Genomic DNA, 22736 nt, shown 5'->3' with positions numbered 1-22736 from the left:
TAAAAGCAAGAAACACGAGAAGCGCAGTCGCTCTCTTATCAATTCTATGTGTTTTCTAGCGTGTAGTATGTATTCACTCATTAATATGAAAAGTTTGTATGTTTTCTCTGCTAAACTCCACTTTACAGTGATGGTGATCGTAATTTTTGGGAAGGTTACTCCAGGAGATTATAAACAATGCAGATAATGATTACAGTAATGAAAATGACATGCATCTTATTGAATATATGACATGCTGGACACTACATCTATACACGGTAAGATCTCTAGATAGCCAAGGAAATGGAAATATACGATTATGAGAGGAACTTAATGGATATAGGAACTGTCGTTAATGCAAATTTCTAGTGAAAAGTTTGCTAGCATATTCTTTAAAATAGCATGGCTGTTATGAGACTTTAGTTAGAACCTTTTTTTTTAAATAGTGGGTGAATTTGCTATAACTGCTGCATGTTTGGATATACAGAAGATTTTTTGGACAGATTATTTAGAAGAGGAAACCAGATGCCATCTTGTATATTTGAATAAAGGTGTGGTTATTAAGGGTGCATTTATTCTTTCGTTAACTGAGCAGAACATAGAACATACTGCTTGTGAGAGGGTGATATGACTTTGATGTTCATTGAATATAAGGGAAAATATAAGAGATATAGGGGCAGCCAGAATAGATCTGCAGTGTTTTTTTTTTTTTTTAATGCAGTTAAAGTGATACTAATAATTCACAACCATAAATCCAATTTTAATATTTTGTAACCTTAAACATTTAATTTCAATGTTTTGAATAAATAAGTAGTTGCTAAAATATTGTATATAATGTGCAGTAGTGAACATGAAAAGTCATAATTAAAACTTCTGTTTTATTTTATTAGGTTTTGGACAGAGTCCTGTAGCTTCAGTAAAGGACAAAGCGGAATTTTTAAACAAGCTGATTGAGACATTTGATTTAAAATATCCTGTTATAATAAGTCCCAGTATGAGTGGATCATACTCCCTTCCATATTTGTTGAAATATTGGAACAAAATGGGAGGCTATGTGCCAGTGGCTCCTGTTGGCATAGATGTATTAGATAAACAGCCTCCTGCAAATGACGATACTGAATTTCACAAAGTGGATGCTAAACTTCAGGGATTTCTCCATCAGCCAGTACCAGATTTGAGTTCAATAAAGGTATGTGTATGTTCATTTTTATGAACCTTCATCCTTGGAAATATTCTTCTTATTATTATTCAGGCCTCCATGGAGTCAAAAGACTCATCGTGGGAGGTCCTTCCTAAGAACGTAAAGTCTGTCAAGACTCATTGAGGGGAGGTTCCCCCTAAGAAACACAAAGTCTATCATACCACTCCTTAAACTCATTGACTGTTCTTGCTCTCACCACTCCATCAGACAATGCATTCCATGGTTCAACCACCCTCCATGCAAAGAAACCACTCCTCACCCTCTTGCTCTCAGTTTCCTTTCATAACTTCCAGGGATGGCCTCTTGTCATCACTCCTTCCCGCTGTTCAACCAAGCGAAAGAACTCCCCACTGTCAACCCTGTAACCACTCTCAACAGTTTAAAAGTCTCAATCATATCACCTCTCCTTCTATCCACCAAACTCTGCAGTCCACATTCCCTCAGCCGATCCTCATAACCAAAATTGTACAGAGACGAATGACAAACCATCTTTGTCATCTGTCTCTGTACCCCTTCCACAGTTAATTTATCCCCTTCAAATCCTGGGGACCAAATCTGAGAACAATAGTCTAAGTGTGGTCTGATCAGAGACATATAATGGAATGATAACCCTTTTATCTCTGCAGGTCAGTGTCCTTCTCATAATTGCAGCAATCCTCTGTGTTACCTTCACACAGAGAATTGCAAAAAGAAACCTAAATTTCAGGTTTCTATCAATCATCAACCCCAGATCTCTTGTCTCCCCTATGCTAGGTTGTATTTATTGGGCATCCTTAATTTTATCTCTTTTCTGTTTTAATTTCATGACCTCAAATTCCACTTGAAAATATAAAAGAAGAACAACCAAGTCATTGTAAACATCTCATGTTCTTTTATAAATTGTTTTAGATATATTCTTCTCTTGTAAGATGTAAAAATTCCATCGTTAGTTGCTTTTCTCTTTTTAAATCCTTATGCACCTTATTTGAATGCATTCATTTAAGTGAAATGTTTAGGAGTAATTAACTAGTAATGAATGAGTTGTTATATTTGTACCAGTGTAGTCTGTTACTGCATTTCAAGTGTTTAGGATGTGGTAGGATTTGAGCTGTATAAGTCTTTCAAATTTTCAAGCTGGTCTTCACTTTTAGTATGAAGACCAACTTGGGATTTGATGCATATCAGTGGTCTGCTTCTGTATGCATGCCCAGGTTTCTTAAGGTGGTGGTTATTAGTAGAGCTATAATATTCATAAGCTGACTATAATCATCCTGTTCATTTATCTAGAGCAGGCTTATGCAGGACGGATGGTGTAGTAAATATGATACTGAGAAAAATGAAATTTTGGCTATACCAACAAAACTTTTTCAGTCATAATAAAAATAGTATCTTATTATTATTTAATAACTATACAATTCTGTTCTATCTCTTAAGTTATCTCTTAAATAACTATTATATTCATAATAGTTATTTAAGAAATAATAAAATAACATTTGTCTATTTTAATTGAAGGCAGTTTTTTGCACCCTGTTTTGAAATTCCATATTAGAAAATAAGAATAAATATTTCTTTTTTTATAACAGTTTGTTACAGTAGTTAATTAAAAGTTATTATAGACCACAGCTAAAAAAAAATCCTTAAATTTTCTAATGGTGAATAATATTAAACAAAGAACAAAGAAAAAGGCAATGGACTTTAGAACATTAAAACAAATTATATTTGTCTCTCTTATGCCAGTCCTAGTCTTCTCCAGATGCAGGATTCTGCTTGTTTATATAATCTGAATTATTTTTGTCCTGTTTATAGGAAAGGTATCCTGGTTTTGCAACAATTCTTGGACATTCCCAGTTACAAAATTCTGTAATCCTGCCATTAACTTGCTCATTCATCTCAAATCTTCTTGAGAACTGACACATGGTATGAGTTAGAATGAAAGTAAGCATTAAGCATTGTGTTAGATAATCTACAAGTCAAACAGTTTTTGTTTTGTTAAGTTATTTAAGATCTCCATTAAGCAAGAGTGGTGTCATATTAAGTAGTGCAAATTATCTACCACAGGAAGACATATTCATGCCACAATGGGACCTATTGGTAGGAGAATAGAAGTGCTATCCATTCAGCCTACCAGACCAATTGAAGTGTGATAGCTGTGCCCACATAATTATTTTTTGAGAAAAGGAGAAAAGAACACCAGTCTGTACTACACTCTACAAGTGTACTGGCAGAGTTGTGCCAAGTACTGACTATTGAATTAGAAAATTTTATTTAATACCATATTGGTCCCGAATTACAGCACATATGTGATTTGGCATAGATTCCACAGGGTGTTGGATTGCACCTACATCTCTGACATATCAGGTGTTCACCAGGCAGTCCTTTAACTAGCTCAGATTTGATGGAAGAGGACTTTGTTCCTGGATCTGTTTTTCTAATGTCTCATACATTCTCAGTGGGGTTCAAATCCAGGCTCTGTGATAGCAAGGGAAGATGATGGACTTGATTGGCAACAACATTCAGATATTCCTTAGAGGATACCCGACCTTCCAGCCATATCAGGGGACCCATTCCGTACCAACAGAACATGACACCACTTCCAAAACCTTGAGTTGTGTTTACAAGGCAAGCTGGGTTCACTGCTTCATGAGGCTCCGGCCAAACTCTCTGTACCGTTGATGCAGAAGAAGGTGACTCAGGGTACCACGTGACTTTTTTCCAGTCTTCCAGTGTCTAATTATGGTGTTCCTGACACCACTGTAGATGAACTTCCCCCTCCCTGTGGGGCACCTGTTCATGTAGAGAGGGACCTCCTGCTGAAGGTACTGCCTTTTTCATTCTCCCTGTTTTTCTTTACTTTTCTTCCTGTATCCGTTTTCCTCTACTTCTTCTGAGTCTTTTTTTTACTATCCTTTCTTCCAGACCACCATCACTGGGGATCCAACACCCTGCTGCCGTGTAGTGTGACTCGTGGGCATCCAGAAAGGGGAATCCTGGTAGTCTTGCTTGGCAAGGCAGGTAGTCCTGGATGGCCCAGCCAGAATCAATAATGCAAGGGTCAACAGTGTTGCAGCAAGTCTCTCGCCCCATGGTCCAGGGCCAGCATCCAAAGCTTGCTGTTATTCTGGTATAGCATTTGGGGTAGCCTTGGCATTCCATGCCCCAGCTCAATCGTTGTATGCCAGTCAGTGGGCATTCATGTCTGGCTTTGTGGTGGATGGGGAGCTCTAGCACCAAACCAAAAGCTCCTTGAGCATGAATTCTTCATTGTCAAATGTTTTAGGGGAGGGGCCTAACAAAGTCCCAACCAAGTACTGATATACTTGGTTCTGTTACCAAACACTATAGATACAGTGTTTGGTAACAGAAGTAAGAAACAAAAAATATATGATACTAGTATAATTGTACCAGTGTTTTTGATTATCCATGCAACTGGTGAAAAGCCAATGGGGAAAATGTCACCCTTCTTTATTCAAAAGGGTTTAGAATGACTAGCAGAGCTTCCCAAAACTTTAAAAAATTACATTCAGGTGATATCCTTGTAGAAACATTGTATCAGCAACATTCTGAGAAACTACTGGGAGCAACATCAATGGGTGAAATACCTATCACAGTAACACCTTATAAAACATTCAATCCATTCAATAGAGGAGTGATATCAGAATGGGATCTCCTTGATGTTCCTGATGAGAAGATATGTTCAGAGCTTAGAGATCAAGGAGTGACAGGTGTGAGGCGCATTCTGATACTTAGGGATAGTCACCTGGTTTTAACAAGGAATATCATCCTTACTTTTGATACACTAAGCCTCGAGATCCTTGTATGCTGAGAAGGTAACAATTAAGAAAATGTCAACAGCAACTCAAACTCTTATGTCTCTTCCACCATCTGATAATTTCACCATACCTGAACTTTATGATTGCAAGTGCTTCTGTGTTGAGCACATCATTCGCATGACTTAACGATCTTACTCCAGAGACAACTCCAAAATAAGTTCCATTCAATGAGAATCCACTTATCAAAAAAATTAAGGCAAAGATATCACTTAAAGATAAACCACCAAACACCCCCACAGAAAAAATGGAACTTCGGTATCCACTGCTCAATTTGCCAACTGACCTTAATGCATCAGATGTATTGAATATTTTACCAGAGGAAGAGATGGATATTGGCTGCCCATAATTCCCCAAAACAGTTGATAAATATAAACCTGACAAAGGTAAGTCCTGAACACCAGACAAGTCTAAAAAGCCAACACAACAGGAAAATTTTTACAATGGAACTGTCATGTGTTTTGCCAGAATATTGATGATATCAAGATTTTGTTGCAGAAACACAAACCTTTTTCTGTCTACAAGAAACAGAAACATATCTAAGACCTTTACCTTAAGGAATTTCACTATTGTAGCTATCCCAGTGGACATATCTACTCCTTTCCATCATGTCCATCTTAATATTGCTCTGGAAGCAGTAGCGAGTCTCTTATCCGTGGGCTTCTTATAGCATATTCAATTTATTTACCACCGAGTGCTGAGTTAAATGAAATTGATCTTGATAACTTTATCTTGCAACTGCCTGAACCCATACTTCTTATGGGTGACTTTAATGGTCACAATACTTTGTGGGATAGTATCAACACAATAATGACCTCTCCCTTTTGAATAATAGACTCAACACTTTCTTCCATATGTCTGTGTACCTGCTCATATTCTGCAATCGATCTTACAATCTGCTCCCTTTCCATTCTTCCACTCTTCACATGGGATGTCAAAGAGAACATATATGGAAGCGATCCCTTTTCTGTTCTTTGCACAATGTCTTCACAGGAACCATACACAGATGGCCATATGGAATACGGATCAAGCTGACTGAAACACTTTTTCTCATCTTCCAAAATTTAATGCTGATACTGTCAGCCAAATACCTATCAATGAAGCAGTAAAGTATATAACGGACTGCACTGTCCAGAAAGCAGCAGCCTCCTTTTTAAGAACATCATCTCGATTTCCACCCTATCCAAAGCCTCGGTGGAACCCAAAATGCCATACAGCCAAAAAAGATCAACACAGAGCACGGGGTATATTTTGTAGATAATCAATCCACCACATCAAATTTAATAGCTTTTAAGTGTGATTGGGCCAAAGCACATTATGTGAGATGTCATAGTCAAAAACAATCATGGATCCAATTTATCTCATCAGTTAATCAAATGACCAGTGCAAAAATTATATGGGATAAAATGCAGATAATGAAAGGTAGATTAGACCATAATGGAAAAGTGTTATTGCTGATCCTAAACTTATTGCTTGGGAGAAGATTTTGTCAGAATCTCAGCAACAGAAATATTGAAAGAGCACCAAGAAAAACAAAGGCTAAATTTTTCTACCATTGGGCTTGAGCCATATAATCAGCCATTTGTTGAGGAGGAACTAAAAAGAGCTCTTTTACTGGCCCTACTCACCCTGGTGCAGTGGGGCCTGATGACATCCATTTTGAAATGATAAAGCATCTATATTTTGCTGTAATTTTATTTATATATAGATATTGCATTATTCAACTTCATTTTTGTACATACATATTATTTACTAGTTTATTTTTGACTATTTATGTACTGCTGACTTTGTGTATTGCTGTGACCTTTGCTGTTATTTTGTTTATATGTAGATACTGCATTGCTAAACATAATTTTTGTGCATGCATATTGTTTCTTGATTTCTCTTTGACTATTCATGTACTGCTACAATCTTTGCTATAATTTTTATTTATAGCAAAGGGCTATAAATAAGTAGATACTGTATTGCTTGGATTGGTTTTTGTTCATGCATATTGTTTACTCCTTTGACTGTTTATGTATTGCTGTAACTTTTGCTATAGTGCAATATAACCTTTTCTGTTCTTGTACCAATAAACCAGCCAACAAACCATTCAGTTCTTGGTGGAAATCACTGGTTTCTTTCTCTATCGGTGCATGCGACTGCCATTACTAATCATCTTCAATTTCCTGTGCATGATTCAGTGAGATATGGGTTGGGAACAGCCTTCATTAAATGCTTGAGTCAATTGCTGCACAAACAGGAAGTTCTGTTTGTCTGTACAAGCCTTCTCAGATGACAATGATCTCGTTTTTGACAGACTGTCTTAGGACCACAGTTACACCTCATAGATAAGCAATGTGGGTTATTTTTAACTTATTAAACACTCAGGATATTTCATCTTTTGAAAACCAATCAGCTCTGCTGTTTTCAAAATTGTGGCTCCAGCTAGAAGGGCACCTACAATAAGCCCTTTATCAAACTCTGAAAGATCCTTTGTTTTTCCCATTGTGATCAGCACTATTGGCAATTACTGACAGCAACATTCTTAAATAGTTGCTTAGAACACATGGTGACGCATGTGACCAAGTATTTTGTGAATACATTGCACATATTTTTGTTCAATGCATGCTTATGAGTAAGCTGCATTTATGCATGTGCACACGTATACATAGGTTTCCTACATGTTACAGAGGGTTATTTTTGTGGCAGTAGCATGAGTTAGTGTTTTTTTTTTTTTTTTTTTTTTTTTTAAATATCTAATAGCATTATTAGGGTTAAGAGACAGGTTTACAAAGTGCAAAAGTAACTGTACAGTGAAGATAAACAAGGATTGTGGAAAATGATAATATGATAAAATGAAAATGATAGCATTACTATGACCCTTTTCATATTTCTTTTAGGTTTGCTTTGTTATTAGTAATCTGTCATAGACTTTTTTGCCTGCCAGTCAGAATATCAGATAATCATCACCCTTGACCTTTTCTTAGTAGCTCTCATCAAGGTTATGGTCAGATAACTCTGACCATAATCTTGTCCATGTTTACTTTTCTACTGATTGATCTTCTCTTCTTCCAGTCAGTCAGTCAGTCATAGCCTCATGTTCTGTGGCACCAATTGAGATGGCTTTCAGGATTTTTGCACCTCTTTTCCATTGTCCGATTACTGCTTCTGTTCTTTAATTCAACTACTCCAATTGAATAACTAAAATAATCCTTGCTGGAATTTGAGGGCCTTTGCTTCCCATTCCACACAAAACCTCTGATTACTATCCAAGCCAGTTCATTCAGTATCCAGGTATTTCCATATTTCTTACAAGCTGTGTGAAGATTTCCTCCAAGAGATAAACATGTTAAGATATTTAAATGTTTATATTTAAATATCTTTAAAATTCACTTTTCTGCAGAATGAAATTTTCTTCAGGAATGATGTTTTCTTATCTCCCAAACATTCCAGTCTGTTCACAGAAATCCAGATGCAATCCAATCCAGAGACTTAAATTTCTCTCCTACCCTTTGTGATTGTGTCACCAGTTTTTATTTTTCTGATTGTTCATATGTCATGGTGGATGGTTCTCTCTCAATGCCAGAATACCCAGAACTATGCTTTCAGCCACACTCTGCCTTGTATACATTAATGACCTTTACTCATTAATTTCAGATTCTATCTATAGTTTTTCCCTTGATGACAGTATGCTATCCTGTTCCTCTTACTCATTTGAGAAATCTTGTAGTTCTCAAATGATTTAATATTCTAGATCTTACATAACTAATAGCTTAAGCACTGTCTCTTTACCCTTCTCAAGTGAAGTAAGAAAATCTAGTGAATTTTAATGCTAACAAAACCCAATCCTCTTATATCTCCTGCAGAAAATATGTTTACTTTTGATAATATCAGATTCTCTAGTCAAGATCAGTTTCCTCTTCTTGGGTTGCTTTTTGCATCTCCTTGTACATCATATTCAGTAGCCTCCTCAGCCTCCAAAAAACTTCGTATCACCTCTCATTCAAAACACTACTTGCCAGCACAACTCCTAACAGCCTCTTAGAATACTCTTCTCACATTTGGAGTAGTGTCCAGAACCTTCCCAAGAATATTTGATGCTATCCAGAAGAGAGCAGTATGTTTAACAGATGATTTTTCTCCATTTCCTTTCTGCATTGTCTTTTTCTAACAGCATTTCCACAAGTGATGCTTTATTGAACTGGTCACCAGTCATTTCTCGACTTTACAGCAATCATATAAGAACATGACCCCTTCTTCTGCTTTCAGCTTTTGTGCTGAATAGGGATATGATTCAGACTTAATCCCTGAATCACAGAAACCATCTTAAAACCATCCAGAAATAACTCTCACTTTTATGTCATGGTGCATTGTCATATTGGTACCAATGAGGCACTTTTGTTTGGGTGAATTAGTTGTTGCCACACAATACCATAACAGTCACTGCTGAACTTGTCTATAGGGACCAGTGAATGGCATTCGGTACTAATGGTCCACATACCTGATTAGTGCACTCTTGTAACATGATTTGTCTGCCTTCTCCATAATACAGTTTTTATTGCTCTGGACTTACCCTGCCCACAGGATAGGCATTCTTTGCACCAGGCCAAAATGATGGCCCATTCTGATGATGATGTGTACAGTAGCCTCACCCCTGAAACCAAACACATGGAATTCCTACAGTTGTGTGTATACACTGGGACACCAGTGACCTCCATGACTTCCAGATGGTCATCCACTATGGACCCCTTAAAGCTGTCACTGCTCATTTCCAAGTTTGAAAATACAGTTGGTTGGTCTGGAGTACCTTTAAGCTGTGGTATATATCCGTTAGCGTTGACCCAGGAATGTGTAAATATTCCTGGGTTATTGCTTACATGGCGAGACCAGCCATGTGGCACCCTGTTATCACTTTTTCTTTATAGTCATACCAGTGCATGACTATAGCATGTCTTGAACATACTAGGTATTATTATTATTATTATTTTTATTATTATTATTATTATGGGCAACTCCAGGGAGTCATTAGACTCATCGAGGGAGGCCCCAAATCATATTCATCACAACTATTCGACATTCATACAGTATCTATCATACCTCGCCTTAAACTCATTCACTGTCACAGCATCCACACAGACTCTGGGAGCGCATTCCACTCATTCACCACTCTAAAAGTAAAGAACCCAGCTCTAACACCTTTACTAACCACATTTTTGCCCAGTTTCCATGGATGTCCCCCTAGTCCTCCCACAACCAGCCCTGTTTTCAAAAATATCTTCTGAATTAATTTTATAGAAACCCTTCAGTAATTTGAATGTTTCAATCATATCTCCCCTCCTCTGCCTATCAACCAATTTTTGCAACCCACAAATCCTCAACCTGTTCTCATAAGGTTCATTCCACAGACATGCTATCATCTTGGTCACTCGCCTCTGGATCCTCTCCACCTCCTCCCTATCAAGAAGAAACCCTGGTGCCCAGATCTGGGCACAGGAGTATAGATGGGGTCTTATCAAGGCTCGATACAGAGGAACAATAACCTGCTTGTCTCTGCTTGTCAACATATTCTTCAGCAACCAAGTGATTTGATGAGCTGATTTGGCCACTTTTGCAATGTGCCCCCTAAACTTCAACTCCTTATCCACCAATACTCCTAAATCTCGTGCCTCATCAATTTCCTGGAGTATAGTTCCACCAATGTAGTAAACTGCTGCTAATCTTTTCACCCCAAAATGTAAAACCTTACATTTTGCCACATTAAATTGACATCCATTCTCCTTAGCCCAGACCTCCAATCTATCCAAATCGTCTTACAAAATTTTGACGTCATCTGCATTCACTGTTGTCCTACTCAACTTTGCATCATTCGCAAACAAATGAACTGTTCCTCTCAGATCCTTTCCTATATCATTAATGAACAAATTAAACAGCAGTGGTCCAAGAACAAATCCTTGTGGCACACCACTAGTCACAGGCCGTCTTGTGGACTCTACTCCTGAATAAACCACTCTGATATCTCTCCGTCAATCACCCTCCTATCCATCTCACCAACCTTATATCCATCCCCATATGCTGCAATTTACTGATTAGAATTCCATATGGTATCCTGTCAAAGGCCTTAGCAAGATCCAGTAGAATCACTGTAAACCCATTACCTTTATCCAGTTCAGCCGTCACTGTGTTATAATACGTGAGCAAGTTACTGAGGCATGACCTACCCTTCACAAAACCATGCTGTCCCCGATACAGTATCCCATTTTCTTCTATCCAATCTTGTATTTTCCTCTTGACTATTTTCTCCAAGACCTTGATAATGATTCCTGTTATGCTGATTGGCCGGTAATATTCAACAGCAGCCTTGGAACCACCTTTATGCAGCGGAACTATTTTCTCACTCTTTCCACCTCCTTGGGACTGATCCAGACCCGAGGCTCAAATAAAACAAAATGGCCAAGGGCACTGACAATTCTTTAGCCGCTTCATGTACGACACGAGCTGGTATACCATCCAGTCCCACAGATGTATTGACATTGAGGTTCTGTAATAGTCTAGTTACCTCTACTTCATTCATCACAATTCCAGTGTAAGCTGTTGATTCTTCCACTCCTGCAAAGTCACCACCTGGATGATATACTTTTGCAAAGTGCTCGCTCAGTAATTCCACTATATCAACTGATTCAGTTACCTCCCTACCCTCAGCATTTTTTAAGATCATTCTACCATGAACATTTTTCCTTTTACTTGCAACATATTGAAAAAACTGTTTGGGATTCTTTTTAGCCTGCTTGACCAATTTTCTTTCGTAATCTGCTTTTGCTTTTCTTACCACCCTTGTTACCATCCTGGCCTGAGCTTTATACTGTTCCTGTGCCTGCTGGTCACCTTTCTCCTTAAATTCCCTCCACAATTGTTTCTTTTTTTGCAGCTCAAGCTTAATAGTGTTATTCATCAATTTAACCCCTACTTGATTTATTATTCAGACTCTTGGTATACAGTCAACCATTGCCTCCTGCAAACACTTCTTAACCACCTCCCATGCACTATCAACATCCAGCCCTTGCAGTTTTACATGCCATGCCACTGAGCAAGCACACACCTAAGCTTGTCATACTTACCAGCCCGGTAATTCCACATTTACCCTGTCTTAATTGTAAATTCCACTCCTTTAGCCACTTCCCAAGTCACGACCTTATGGTCACTCTCACCAATTGGTGGCAACATGGTCATGTTCGTTACAGCCACATTCTCAGTTGCAATTACTAGGTCAAGCACTCTCTGCCCCTGGTATTTTCCACTACATGCTGCCGCAGATAGTTGTCCCTTAATAACCGCATAAAATCCAATTCCTTCCTCCCATCTGCCCTCTTTCCAGTCAATGTTACCATAATAGAAATCCCCCATAATAATTACCCTCCTTCCACTCATTTCTTCTATTTGCCTATGCATACTATCCCCACCAGCTATTCCATCACCTGGTCTATAGCAGCACCCAATTGTATATTTTGTTCTGCTAGATTCTATCTCACACCAAACAGCCTCAAATGTGCTCTTTTCTCTATTCTGCAGTTCAACTTCTATACTCCTTGGCTGCAACTCATCAGCTATCATCAATAACACTCCTCCCCCCTTTTTATTCACCCTGTCACTCCTGAACACGCTATACCCGTCACATTCAATCCCACTAGCTTTATCATCTTCTGTCAGCCATGTTTCACTAATACCAACAACCTGTGGGCTGGAAGTGCCAACCAAGGCCAAAAACTCTTCCTTCTTGTTCCTAATACTCCTGGCATTAGTGTACATGAATTGCAGAAGCCCATTTGTCCCATCCCTACTTTGATGCCTTATACTAACTATCCCATTCTGATTTGTTGTCCTTCGTACTCGCTCGGGCATAATATACTCATTCATACACTCAACTGCCACCCTAAAGTCTGCATATCTACCCCCCCCCCCTCTTAATAAATCTAGTTTCCCTGAGTCTGTACATCCACATCATTCATCAACACTTTTTCAAGCCTCCGTACACCAACTCCATTCAAACGTAACCCATCCATCTTATATAAGTCCTTTCGCCCATCGAACTCATTCCACACATCCACAAATTCCACACCACTCTCCATGCATAACCCACGCATAAAGTCATTGGCAATTATGGCCCTCCTTCTAAACACTTCACTGTCATACCGCGGTAAAATACTCACCATCCTAACTCTCTCACTCTTCTCTTTTGCTACCTCCCTCACATCCTCCATCATTTTCATTTTGTCCTCTTTCAAATCATTAGTTCCTGCCACGATTATATTCTCTTTCACCCTCTGTTTTTGCAGTCGAATAGATTCGCTGACGTCCTTTATGTTCACACCCGGCTGGTACGACTTCGTCAAACTCTCAACTATCACACCTCTTAATAGCAAATCCCCATACAGCATTCGCTCCTTCATTTTATTGACGTTTACGAACATTCTATTATTTGTCATCACAGACTTTCGCCGGTTATTATACGGTATGTTCAGCACACATTTTTCCATATGCTCCAGTTGCCTTTTTGCTCTGTGTATCGCTCCATTCAAACGTGCAATTTCACTACGCATATTTATCACACCATTTTCATTATCAATCAAATCATCCATTCGTTCTGTATTTCTACCTTCATTTACACTTTCAACGCTCTCACACCTATCTGGCACTACCACGCAATTCTCTATCACACCGCCATTTTCTACATTATGACTATCGTTGACGATATCACTCTCGCCACCCGAAACACGTTTGAGATCCCCATTCTCCTTACACTTTCTGCACATATCAACTCCACTATCACCCTCTAACCAGACACCCACCGCTCTTCGCAAAGCATACATCTCACAGACAGCACATTGCATAAATTCGTTTACATCAAAACTCTTAAACAAATATGCTGACCTGGCCGCCATTTTTTTCTTTATCGGTGCCATATGTACGCTATCTTATCTTAAAAATAATAATTAAAATAACAGAAAACACACAAAAATTGCACAGACACACCAAGAAACAAAAAGCAAGCAATACTACTTAAAATTCTAGTAAAATTGCCAATGTTAACACAAAATACTACTAATCTTTTCAGGAGCTCTTGACAAGCCGACAATCTAATCAGTGTGACACCAAGCGGATAATCAGAAAGGAATGGCTGTAAGGTATTATATGGCTGGGCCCTCCATGTGAGGAATAATAGAGGCATGTACCTTTGCACCCTGAGGCAAGCTGCAACAGCCTATCATTTTTCATGGAAATTGTATAGGTCACTGGTGTCCCCCATTAGTACACGAACAACCACTCAGTGGGAGTTCCATGCCTTTTCTGTTTCCACATTACTGCCACCACTTATAAGCCATCTCAGCACTCACCAGAATTATCATTTTGTCTTGCATAATGATTAACAATTGTGCAGATGGGTTGGGGCAGGAGAGGATTAGAGTAACGAAACACCTTGATGTAAAGAATAACTTTCACATTTTGCAACAACATATCGTCCAAACTTTAGATCTCTTGCTATCCCCACTGCTTGGAAGTAAGTTTCATCAGTATAAAATATAATGCACTTCATTATATTCCTCTGGTCAAAAGCCACACCTTGCGCTTGGCAATATGTATGGCTCTAATCCTCTGATTGTAGTAGTTTTTTCAAATTGTATCATGTATCATGATACAATTTGAAAGTATCATGTAAGACTTTTTTTTTTTTTTTTCAGAATTTAGCATCATTCACAAACAGCTGAATTTTGCCTCTTAAAACCAAAACTGTGCAAATTTAGCATTCTTAGAGAACCCTGCAGTATACTATAATTTTTCTTCAAGATATGTACCCCATATATATACAATTCACTATCAGTCTGCTACCAATAAATGTACCATCTCTATTTCCCTGTAATTTGTCATGTGCATTCTTAAACAAAATCTAAGAAATACCACATGTGCATCTCCTCTATCCAATACAGTTATCCTATTATAAAATAACTAGATTACTGAAAGAAGATTGCTCTTTAACAAAGTAATGCAGTCCTCAAGAAAGGTTTTCTCTTTTTATCAATTCAGTTTTGTATTTTATCTGTATCCTCTTACACATTCACCACGACATCCAAAACACAAATGTGCTTGTAGTTTGTCACAACTGATTTAAATCTCTTGCTCTCCTTGTATGTTGACACTATGTTGACACCTTTCCTGAAGAGGAAAAGCTCTTGAGGACTTCTTGTTTGTCAAACCCGTGTTAAATAATCCAGTCCAGGGCACTGTTTATTTCACTATTCTCACACTTGAAACACAAATTGGCCTATAAGTTTCTACTACTGATTTGGATCCCTTAATTTGGCAAAAGGGATAATTCTTAAAAGAGTAAAAAGAAGAGAAAATAATGCCACATTTAAAATTCCAAACACCTCACATTCACAAACTTCCAGCCTCTGTTTGCTATTCCTTTCTTCCATCATACATAAGCTGACAAAATATTTACTGAAAATTTCTTACTGTATCTTCAAGTTTTAAGTATCTTCAAGCTTTCTCTTTTAAGGTTCCTACTATGATAGTATATGGAGAAAAGGATCGGACCCGTAGCTCTGCCTTGTTGAATTTGCTTCCCTGGAGCCAGTGTGCTGAAATTCCCAATGGCCGCCATCCTGCCTATCTTGATGATCCTAAGTTATGGCACAAGTTACTCTATAACTTTTTGATGTATACTTCAAAACTGGCAGCCAGAAGATCATAATTCATTCACTGTTTTATAATAAAGAATCTGTATTTAAGTAAAAAATGAAATACAGACATCTCATCTCATATTTTATACAGCACTTCCATAATGTTTCTTTAATGTTAAATTGGTAATTTAACATATTCATGCATGCAGTCTCAAAAATCCTGCAATGTACAAAAGGCTATATCTATCTAATCTTGTATACTTATTTGTTATCAGTCTGCCTTTTTTTTGTATGTTGTAAAAATAAAATTTTAATTTTTCTTGCAAAACAAGATTATTGAAATAATGTACAAAGGGTTTTAGCATGGGAAAAAAAAAGACTTTTTCCAAAATTTTAGATAATGAAATACATAGGTAATACATAGATAATACAACATGTAACCCCAGTTGCAGAATTTAGTAAACTCTTTTATTAAGTGGCAGATTAATCATACAGGTACTCAATACTCATAGGATCTCAAAATTATTCCCCCCCCCCCTCTCCCAAATATTATTTAGTAAAATATTTCACAATTAGTATAATCTGTTACTTACATCTGTCTACTTAGGTTTGTTATAATGCAGTAGTCACACTATAGCATCCTTTGTGGCATTCACAAATGACACAAGGAATGCTGTGAATCTTCATCTAATTTACTAAAAGGAGCATATTTTCTGAAGGCTCTATCAGAAGTTATGAGGAATGTGAGAAATAGCTGAAAATAGTGAGAAGGATGAAGATTTAGTTATGGACAATAGTAACTTGAAAGGTACAAGCAGTTTGAATGATTAAATCATGAAATCTGTTTCACTGGGAAAATATATTGTCAGTATGCACATACTGTTATTCATGATATCCTAATAACAGAAATATCCATGAGAAGTCCTATTTATAATAATATTTTAATGCTTTTCAAACATATAATTACAAACAGACACCAAAATACGTAAATCCATACTTACGTAAGAATTACGCTCAGCCCCACATGCTGCATCATCCCAGTTCCTACATGTCTTGCTGTGATTGCACCTATATAATGTTGTATTGACCGTTTGAAAGTTGAACCATATCTAGTTGAAGAATTTAAAATTTTTCGACAGGATATGGTCCAAAATTTATGTATCTTTTATATATATATATATTACAGGATGTTTATTCTTTTTTTTACTATTTACATTTCGACTTATGTACGGAGTTGCGGAACAATCTAGCTACATATGTATATGATTGATATTGAAATAAATAAGTCTGGTTAATGAGACATTTCTCAATGTGGAAACAGTTTTAAAATATTTTTAAATATGCTCATTTTCATTGCCTTAAATTAGTCAAGGATGATGATTGTAATGTGTTTAATTCAACACATTTGAGAGATTTCTCAATTTTAGTTGCTGACACATCTTTAGTCTATAGGATAACTTGCCAAATTGAAAAGCATGAAAGTTAGTTTATTTAATATCTTTCCTATTATACATACTGATACTTAGTATTAAATATTGTTTCTACTGTAGATTTTAATAGCTAAATATCAAATATGGCATTTTTGTTAAAATGCAGTACAATGAACACTTGTTTGATTTCTTTTTTTATTTTTGTAATTCATGTATTAAATTTTCTGTTGATGCATTACAGTAATTCAATTTATGTAACTTGCTGTGTACATATTTTCCATTTATAAAAATTTTTGTTATGCCCTCCATTCTGAACCTCCACATATCTTAATATACTGCTGGTTATGATCCTTACTGTTGATTTATCATTAACTGCTTTTGACTCCAGATGACAGGTTTTAGGTTTTAAACATTGTACTTTAAATTCAAATGGTCTCATGCTTTTAACCACCAGGATGTCACCTGTAAATGGTTCAATATATAAAGTTCAAACAACTCTGGTATTTACAAAGATAATCAGCTGAAAAGATAATATAAAATAAAACGGGATTTACCATCTCCCGCTCAATCAACCCTGGTATTTCTTTTGTATACAAGTATTGATGAATATTAAATGAGTAAGTGTTATGGTTGGGTTAAATTATCTGAACATTCATTGGTTAGCAGAGAAATCTCATAAGAATGAAGATGATTTATTGAGCTGTTGCAAGACAACTTTCTCAAGTAGAGAAAGAGGGAACTCGAAACCAAAGATTCTTTTGATACTTTGATCAAATTTAGATTGTTAGATTTGATCATAGCATCAGAAGAGGTCTCATTTAAGAATGTGACTGTTTTGCCATTAGTTGGTGATAGTGCCATACTGTCCAGGGAAGTTGCTAACCATGTCGATGATTGATTTAGGGCAGGTTACATGCTGAACTGTAAAGCTGAAAATTATAACAAATTCAGGAGAATATTATGTTTAGTCTACTGGTATCAGTTATTGAAAGGGAAAGATATTAGTAATGTATGGGAATCTGAAAAAGTGCTTATGGGGTAGAACCTCATTAAGCAAGAGATCCATAAGAAGATGATGTAGAAGAAATAACAGTGAAAGGAGTTATGAAATGTAACTTTACTGGCCTGCACATTCTAAGTATTGTATGGAAAGCCAAACTGGAGTAGGAAAAGAAATTGACCGTGAAGGCTAAATTCATCCCAAAAGAATTTTAGTTATGTCGCAAGCAGAAAAAAAAATGTGGATGAATAACTTTAGTTAATGTGGATGTAATACCCTTGTGCCAGAAGCAGGCTGTTCAAATAATGAGTGCACACTTCACTAAAATATATCAACCTGGTGTTGCAACATGATGAACAACCTACAAATACAGTGGATGAAGAGATAGAGGTGCAGGAGAAGGAGGAGGTTCAAGAGTTCTTGCATAAACTGAATAAGAATTTGGCAAGAGGAACAGATCCCACAGGAATGGAAAGAATGTATAATAGTTCCATTGTCCAAGAGTGGTGCAAAAAAAGATATATCAAACTGCTGACTTATCAGTGTTTCTGGAGTGATGGGGAAGATTTTAGAGAGGTTGGTAAAAACTCATATACAGAAATGGGCTTACAGACAGGTTATATTCTGCAAGGAATAGCATGGATAGGAAGATCATGCTTTAGTAATTTACTCAACAATGTTATGGCTGAGTTGGATAAGAGGAATGGATACACTGTGATGCTATTGGACTTTGCTGAAGTATTTTATAGAATGAAAAGATGTTGCACAAACTGAAGAATACGGGATTTGAATATAAACTCTCCACTTGGATAAGTGGATGGGTGATGAACAGATAGTGGTATATTGGGGAGATGGTGAATCTGCTATATTTAAAGTGATCAGTGATGTACCACAAGGGGAAGTCCTTGGATCACTGTTGTTCAGTCTATGCATTAACGATATTGGGTAGGACCTGACAGGAGATTTTCAATTGTTTAAAGCACTTGATTTGAATAGGCTGTGGGAAAATGACAATGGCTGTCAATTCAATGTTAGCATTATATGCACTTTGGCATGATGAGATTTCCCGTTACAATGCTTGATATGATCACACTTGTACTACTGTGTGCAGATTTAGTCGTCTAGGTTCTGCCTCTTTAACTTCCTGTGTCCACCATGGAGTTCTGATTTTTTCTATACTTGCAGACAACCTCAAATACCAATCAGTTTCCTTCAGGGCTTGCCACTTAATCTCCAAGGCTTGGTTCCTGTTCTCAAATGCTTTAATTTTTTCTTGAATAATGTTTGTGTATGTCAGTGTATAGTTCACATCTGAGAGCTGCTCAACTTTTATTTGCTTTAAAACTTTCTTAGGTATTCATCTTTTCAATATGATATTCAATTTTATCCTGCTCAAGACTAAATAGCAGTCGCTTCTAATTTCAACTCCTCTGTATACCATCATGTCCTGAATGAGTGGGAAAATATCACTATCAACAATAACATAGTCAATGAGACTTTTCTTATTCCTTGCGTCTTCTCTCTATGTGAATTTGTGCACATTTTTATGTTGGAACATTGTGCATAAGAATGTATTAAATTAATTTTGTTCATCCAGCTATATGCAGATTATTCCAAGACTGGGTGAATCTTATTTGAACTGGGCAGTTGGAATTCTTACAAAAATTTTGCATGCTATGTCAGTTTGTTTCATTGGAACTATTTGCACTAATACAAAAAAAGTCAGAATTATATGTAACTTTGATCTGGATGAATGTAAATTAATAAAAATCTCTACTTTTATAGATTCAGTATGTATGAGAGATGTCCATGTGGTTCAATTTTGGTTTCATCAAATCATTTATATTTGCAAAATGATTACAGACTGGCTAGGTAGAATTTAATGAAATTTAGTAGTATTTAAAATGCTTGTTGAATATTTCAGTCACATTACTTGTAGTAGACAAAACAACATGTCTAAAGTACAAAAACCAGGTCATTGTTTTTGTAAATGCACTGTAACTTTTGAAACACCTGTCAGATTTTAACAAAAGCATAACTACATGATAGAAATCTTAGTATCAATAGTATTGATATTTGAAAATTCAGGCCTATATCTGAAATTGCTTGAAATTAAAAACTAAATTGATATAAGTTGCAGCACATGGGTCTGGATGTCAGATTGGTCAACTGGATTCAGGATTGGCTGTCTGATAGGTATCAGAGAGTTGTGTATGGTGGAGCAGTTTCCAGGAGGCAGAGGGTTACAAGTGGGGTCCCACAGGGCTCAGTACTAGGACCTATATTGTTTAACCTTTATATCAATGACATAGCCAGTGGATTGCAGGGGGATATTCAGTTGTTTGCGGATGATGCGAAGCTGGGAAGGATTATTAGTAATAGCGCAGATGTGGTAGCCCTGCAAGAGGATTTAAATAAGCTAGATAGATGGGCAAATGAATGGGGGTGTCAGTTTAATGCAGCAAAATGTAAGGTCTTGAGGTTTGAGAAACATCGATGGGATGCTGCATACTCTATGGGAGGAGTTATACTGGAGGAAGTAGGGGAGACAAGAGATCTCGGGTTGATGATTGATAGAAACCTGAAGTTTAGGGGACATATTGCAAAGGTGGTGAAGGTAACACAGAGGATTGCTGCTATTATGAGAAGGACACTGACCTGCAGAGATAAGAGGGTTATCATTCCGTTGTATAAGTCTCTGATCAGACCACACTTGGACTATTGTTCTCAGATTTGGTCCCCAGGATTTGAAGGGGATAAATTAACTGTGGAAAGGATACAAAGACGGATGACAAAGATGGTTTCAGGACTGTACAATGATAGTTATGTGGATCGGCTGAGAGAATGTGGACTGCAGAGTTTGGCGGATAGAAGACGGAGAGGTGATATGATTGAGACTTTTAAACTGTTGAGAGGTGGTTACAGGGTTGACACTGGGGAGTTCTTTCGCTTGGTTGATCAGCGGGAAGGAGTGATGACAAGAGGCCATCCCTGGAAGTTACGAAAGGAAACTGTGAGCAAGAGGGTAAGGAGTGGTTTCTTTGTGTGGAGGGTGGTTGAGCCGTGGAATGCATTGCCTGATGGAGTGGTGGGAGCGAGAACGGTCAGTGACTTTAAAGAGTGGTATGATAAACTTTGTGTTTCTCAGGGGGGGACCTCCCCTCGATGAGTCTTGACAGACTTTGTCTTAGGAAGGACCTCCCTCGATGAGTCTTTTGACTCCTTGGAGGCCTGAATAATAATAATAATAATTATATCCATACAGAAAGGCTTAGGTGTTGTTCATTATCCATAATCAAGCTTAACAGTATAACTAACACCAAGAGTCAAAAATACATTTATTAATCTCGCTACTTTTTTGCTGGTTTTCTACCCAGCATCATCAGAGCACAATGAAACTATGACAGACACGTAGCACTAAACCAAGTAATTGTAGAAACAATTTAAATTGTAACTGACACCTAATGCCCTTGCATGGTACCCTCTGTGGGTCAGATAACTACAAAATTTATTCAGAGAAGTCTGGCTATTAGGTCTTAAAATGATAATCTCCCAGATCTTTGTTAATTAATACAACCATACTTGTTGAGGTTGGAAGAGTGCTTCATAGCTGATGCTGATTCTAAGAATAGCCTCTCAGACGTGTAATAACTTCTATGTAATGAAGATGTTTCTCTCCATCTGATCCTATGTGAAGGAGTATCCAGAGCATGGGCTGCCAATTCTGACTTGCCATATAGATGATCTTAGATTATTAATTTTATGCTGTTCAAAGTGTATTAACTGATTTACAGTGTGTCCAAAGTAGACTAACTTGCAGGCACAAGGAACTTTATATACTCATTCAATTAGCTAGTTGAATGAAAAGTTTGAAAGTGGTATGGAGATCATTGGGCTGTATTTTTTCTGATGTACTCTTAACACGAGTCCCCCATAGCTCAGTCAGTATAGACGAAGCCATTTGTTCGGAAAGACCTGGGTTCACTTCCCATCAGTGATGCGAGGAACCTTTCTCTTTCGACTAAAGGTGAGTTATCTGGTCTCATGGATGTAGAGGGTTTTTTCATCTCTCGGAGCAGGCAAACTGCCCCCCCTTTAACAAACATCTACATACATAAGACATTCCTGGAATAGGGATTAACCAACCTAATCCATAGGATTTCAGTTTCAAACACCAACATGGTGAAGTGTGGGTCTATGTGTGAGGATAAATTAACAACCCTTAACATATGGAATAGAATGGTTTTGCTGTGATCCTGTGTGTGTTGGGTGTAGAAAGGATGGGTGGGGGGGTGCATGTAATATTTTGTCTATTTTATATGGGCTGTAGCCATTGCCTAAAAAGGTTCTGTAAAGGTCCCTAAGCCCAGTTTCAAGGACCATGTCATTTGATTTGAACAAATAGCTTTGTATCAGTAATAGTCCTGAGGATGCCATACTATTGGGAGAGGTGGTGGTGTGACTGTTTATATAAATGCCTAATAGTGTGAGTGGGTTTTCTGTAGATAGAGAAGGATAATGAGCCATTAGGAAGTCATGCTACTAGTATATCTAAAGAAGAGAGACTATTATTACTTTCTTTTTCTATGGTGAAGTTTAGTTTAGGATGTTGGCTGTTAAGGTGCACCAAAAATGTATCTAATGTGTCTGGACCATGAAGCC

The 22736-nt window shown here is 37.3% G+C and overlaps 1 protein-coding gene across 1 annotated transcript in view; it reads left to right on the top strand.

Annotated features, from left to right (window-relative positions):
• The window catches only part of LOC150106525 (putative protein-lysine deacylase ABHD14B), a 65665-nt gene extending 49690 nt beyond the window's left edge, over positions 1-15975 (top strand). The window contains exons 4-5 of the mRNA XM_090393172.1: positions 870-1168; positions 15521-15975. Coding sequence (XP_090249298.1) covers positions 870-1168; positions 15521-15715 — 494 coding nt within the window. The 3' untranslated portion in view covers positions 15716-15975. The remainder of the gene's footprint in view (positions 1-869; positions 1169-15520) is intronic.
• Positions 15976-22736: the final 6761 nt, after the last annotated feature.

The sequence above is a fragment of the Typopeltis vanoorti genome, chromosome 5 (assembly GCF_054136105.1).
Source record: "Typopeltis vanoorti isolate ZY-2024b chromosome 5, IOZ_Tvanoo_1.0, whole genome shotgun sequence".
Classification (NCBI taxonomy): domain Eukaryota; kingdom Metazoa; phylum Arthropoda; class Arachnida; order Uropygi; family Thelyphonidae; genus Typopeltis; species Typopeltis vanoorti.
The sequence above is the reverse complement of the archived record's forward strand: the minus strand, read 5'-3'. Positions and strand labels throughout refer to the sequence as shown.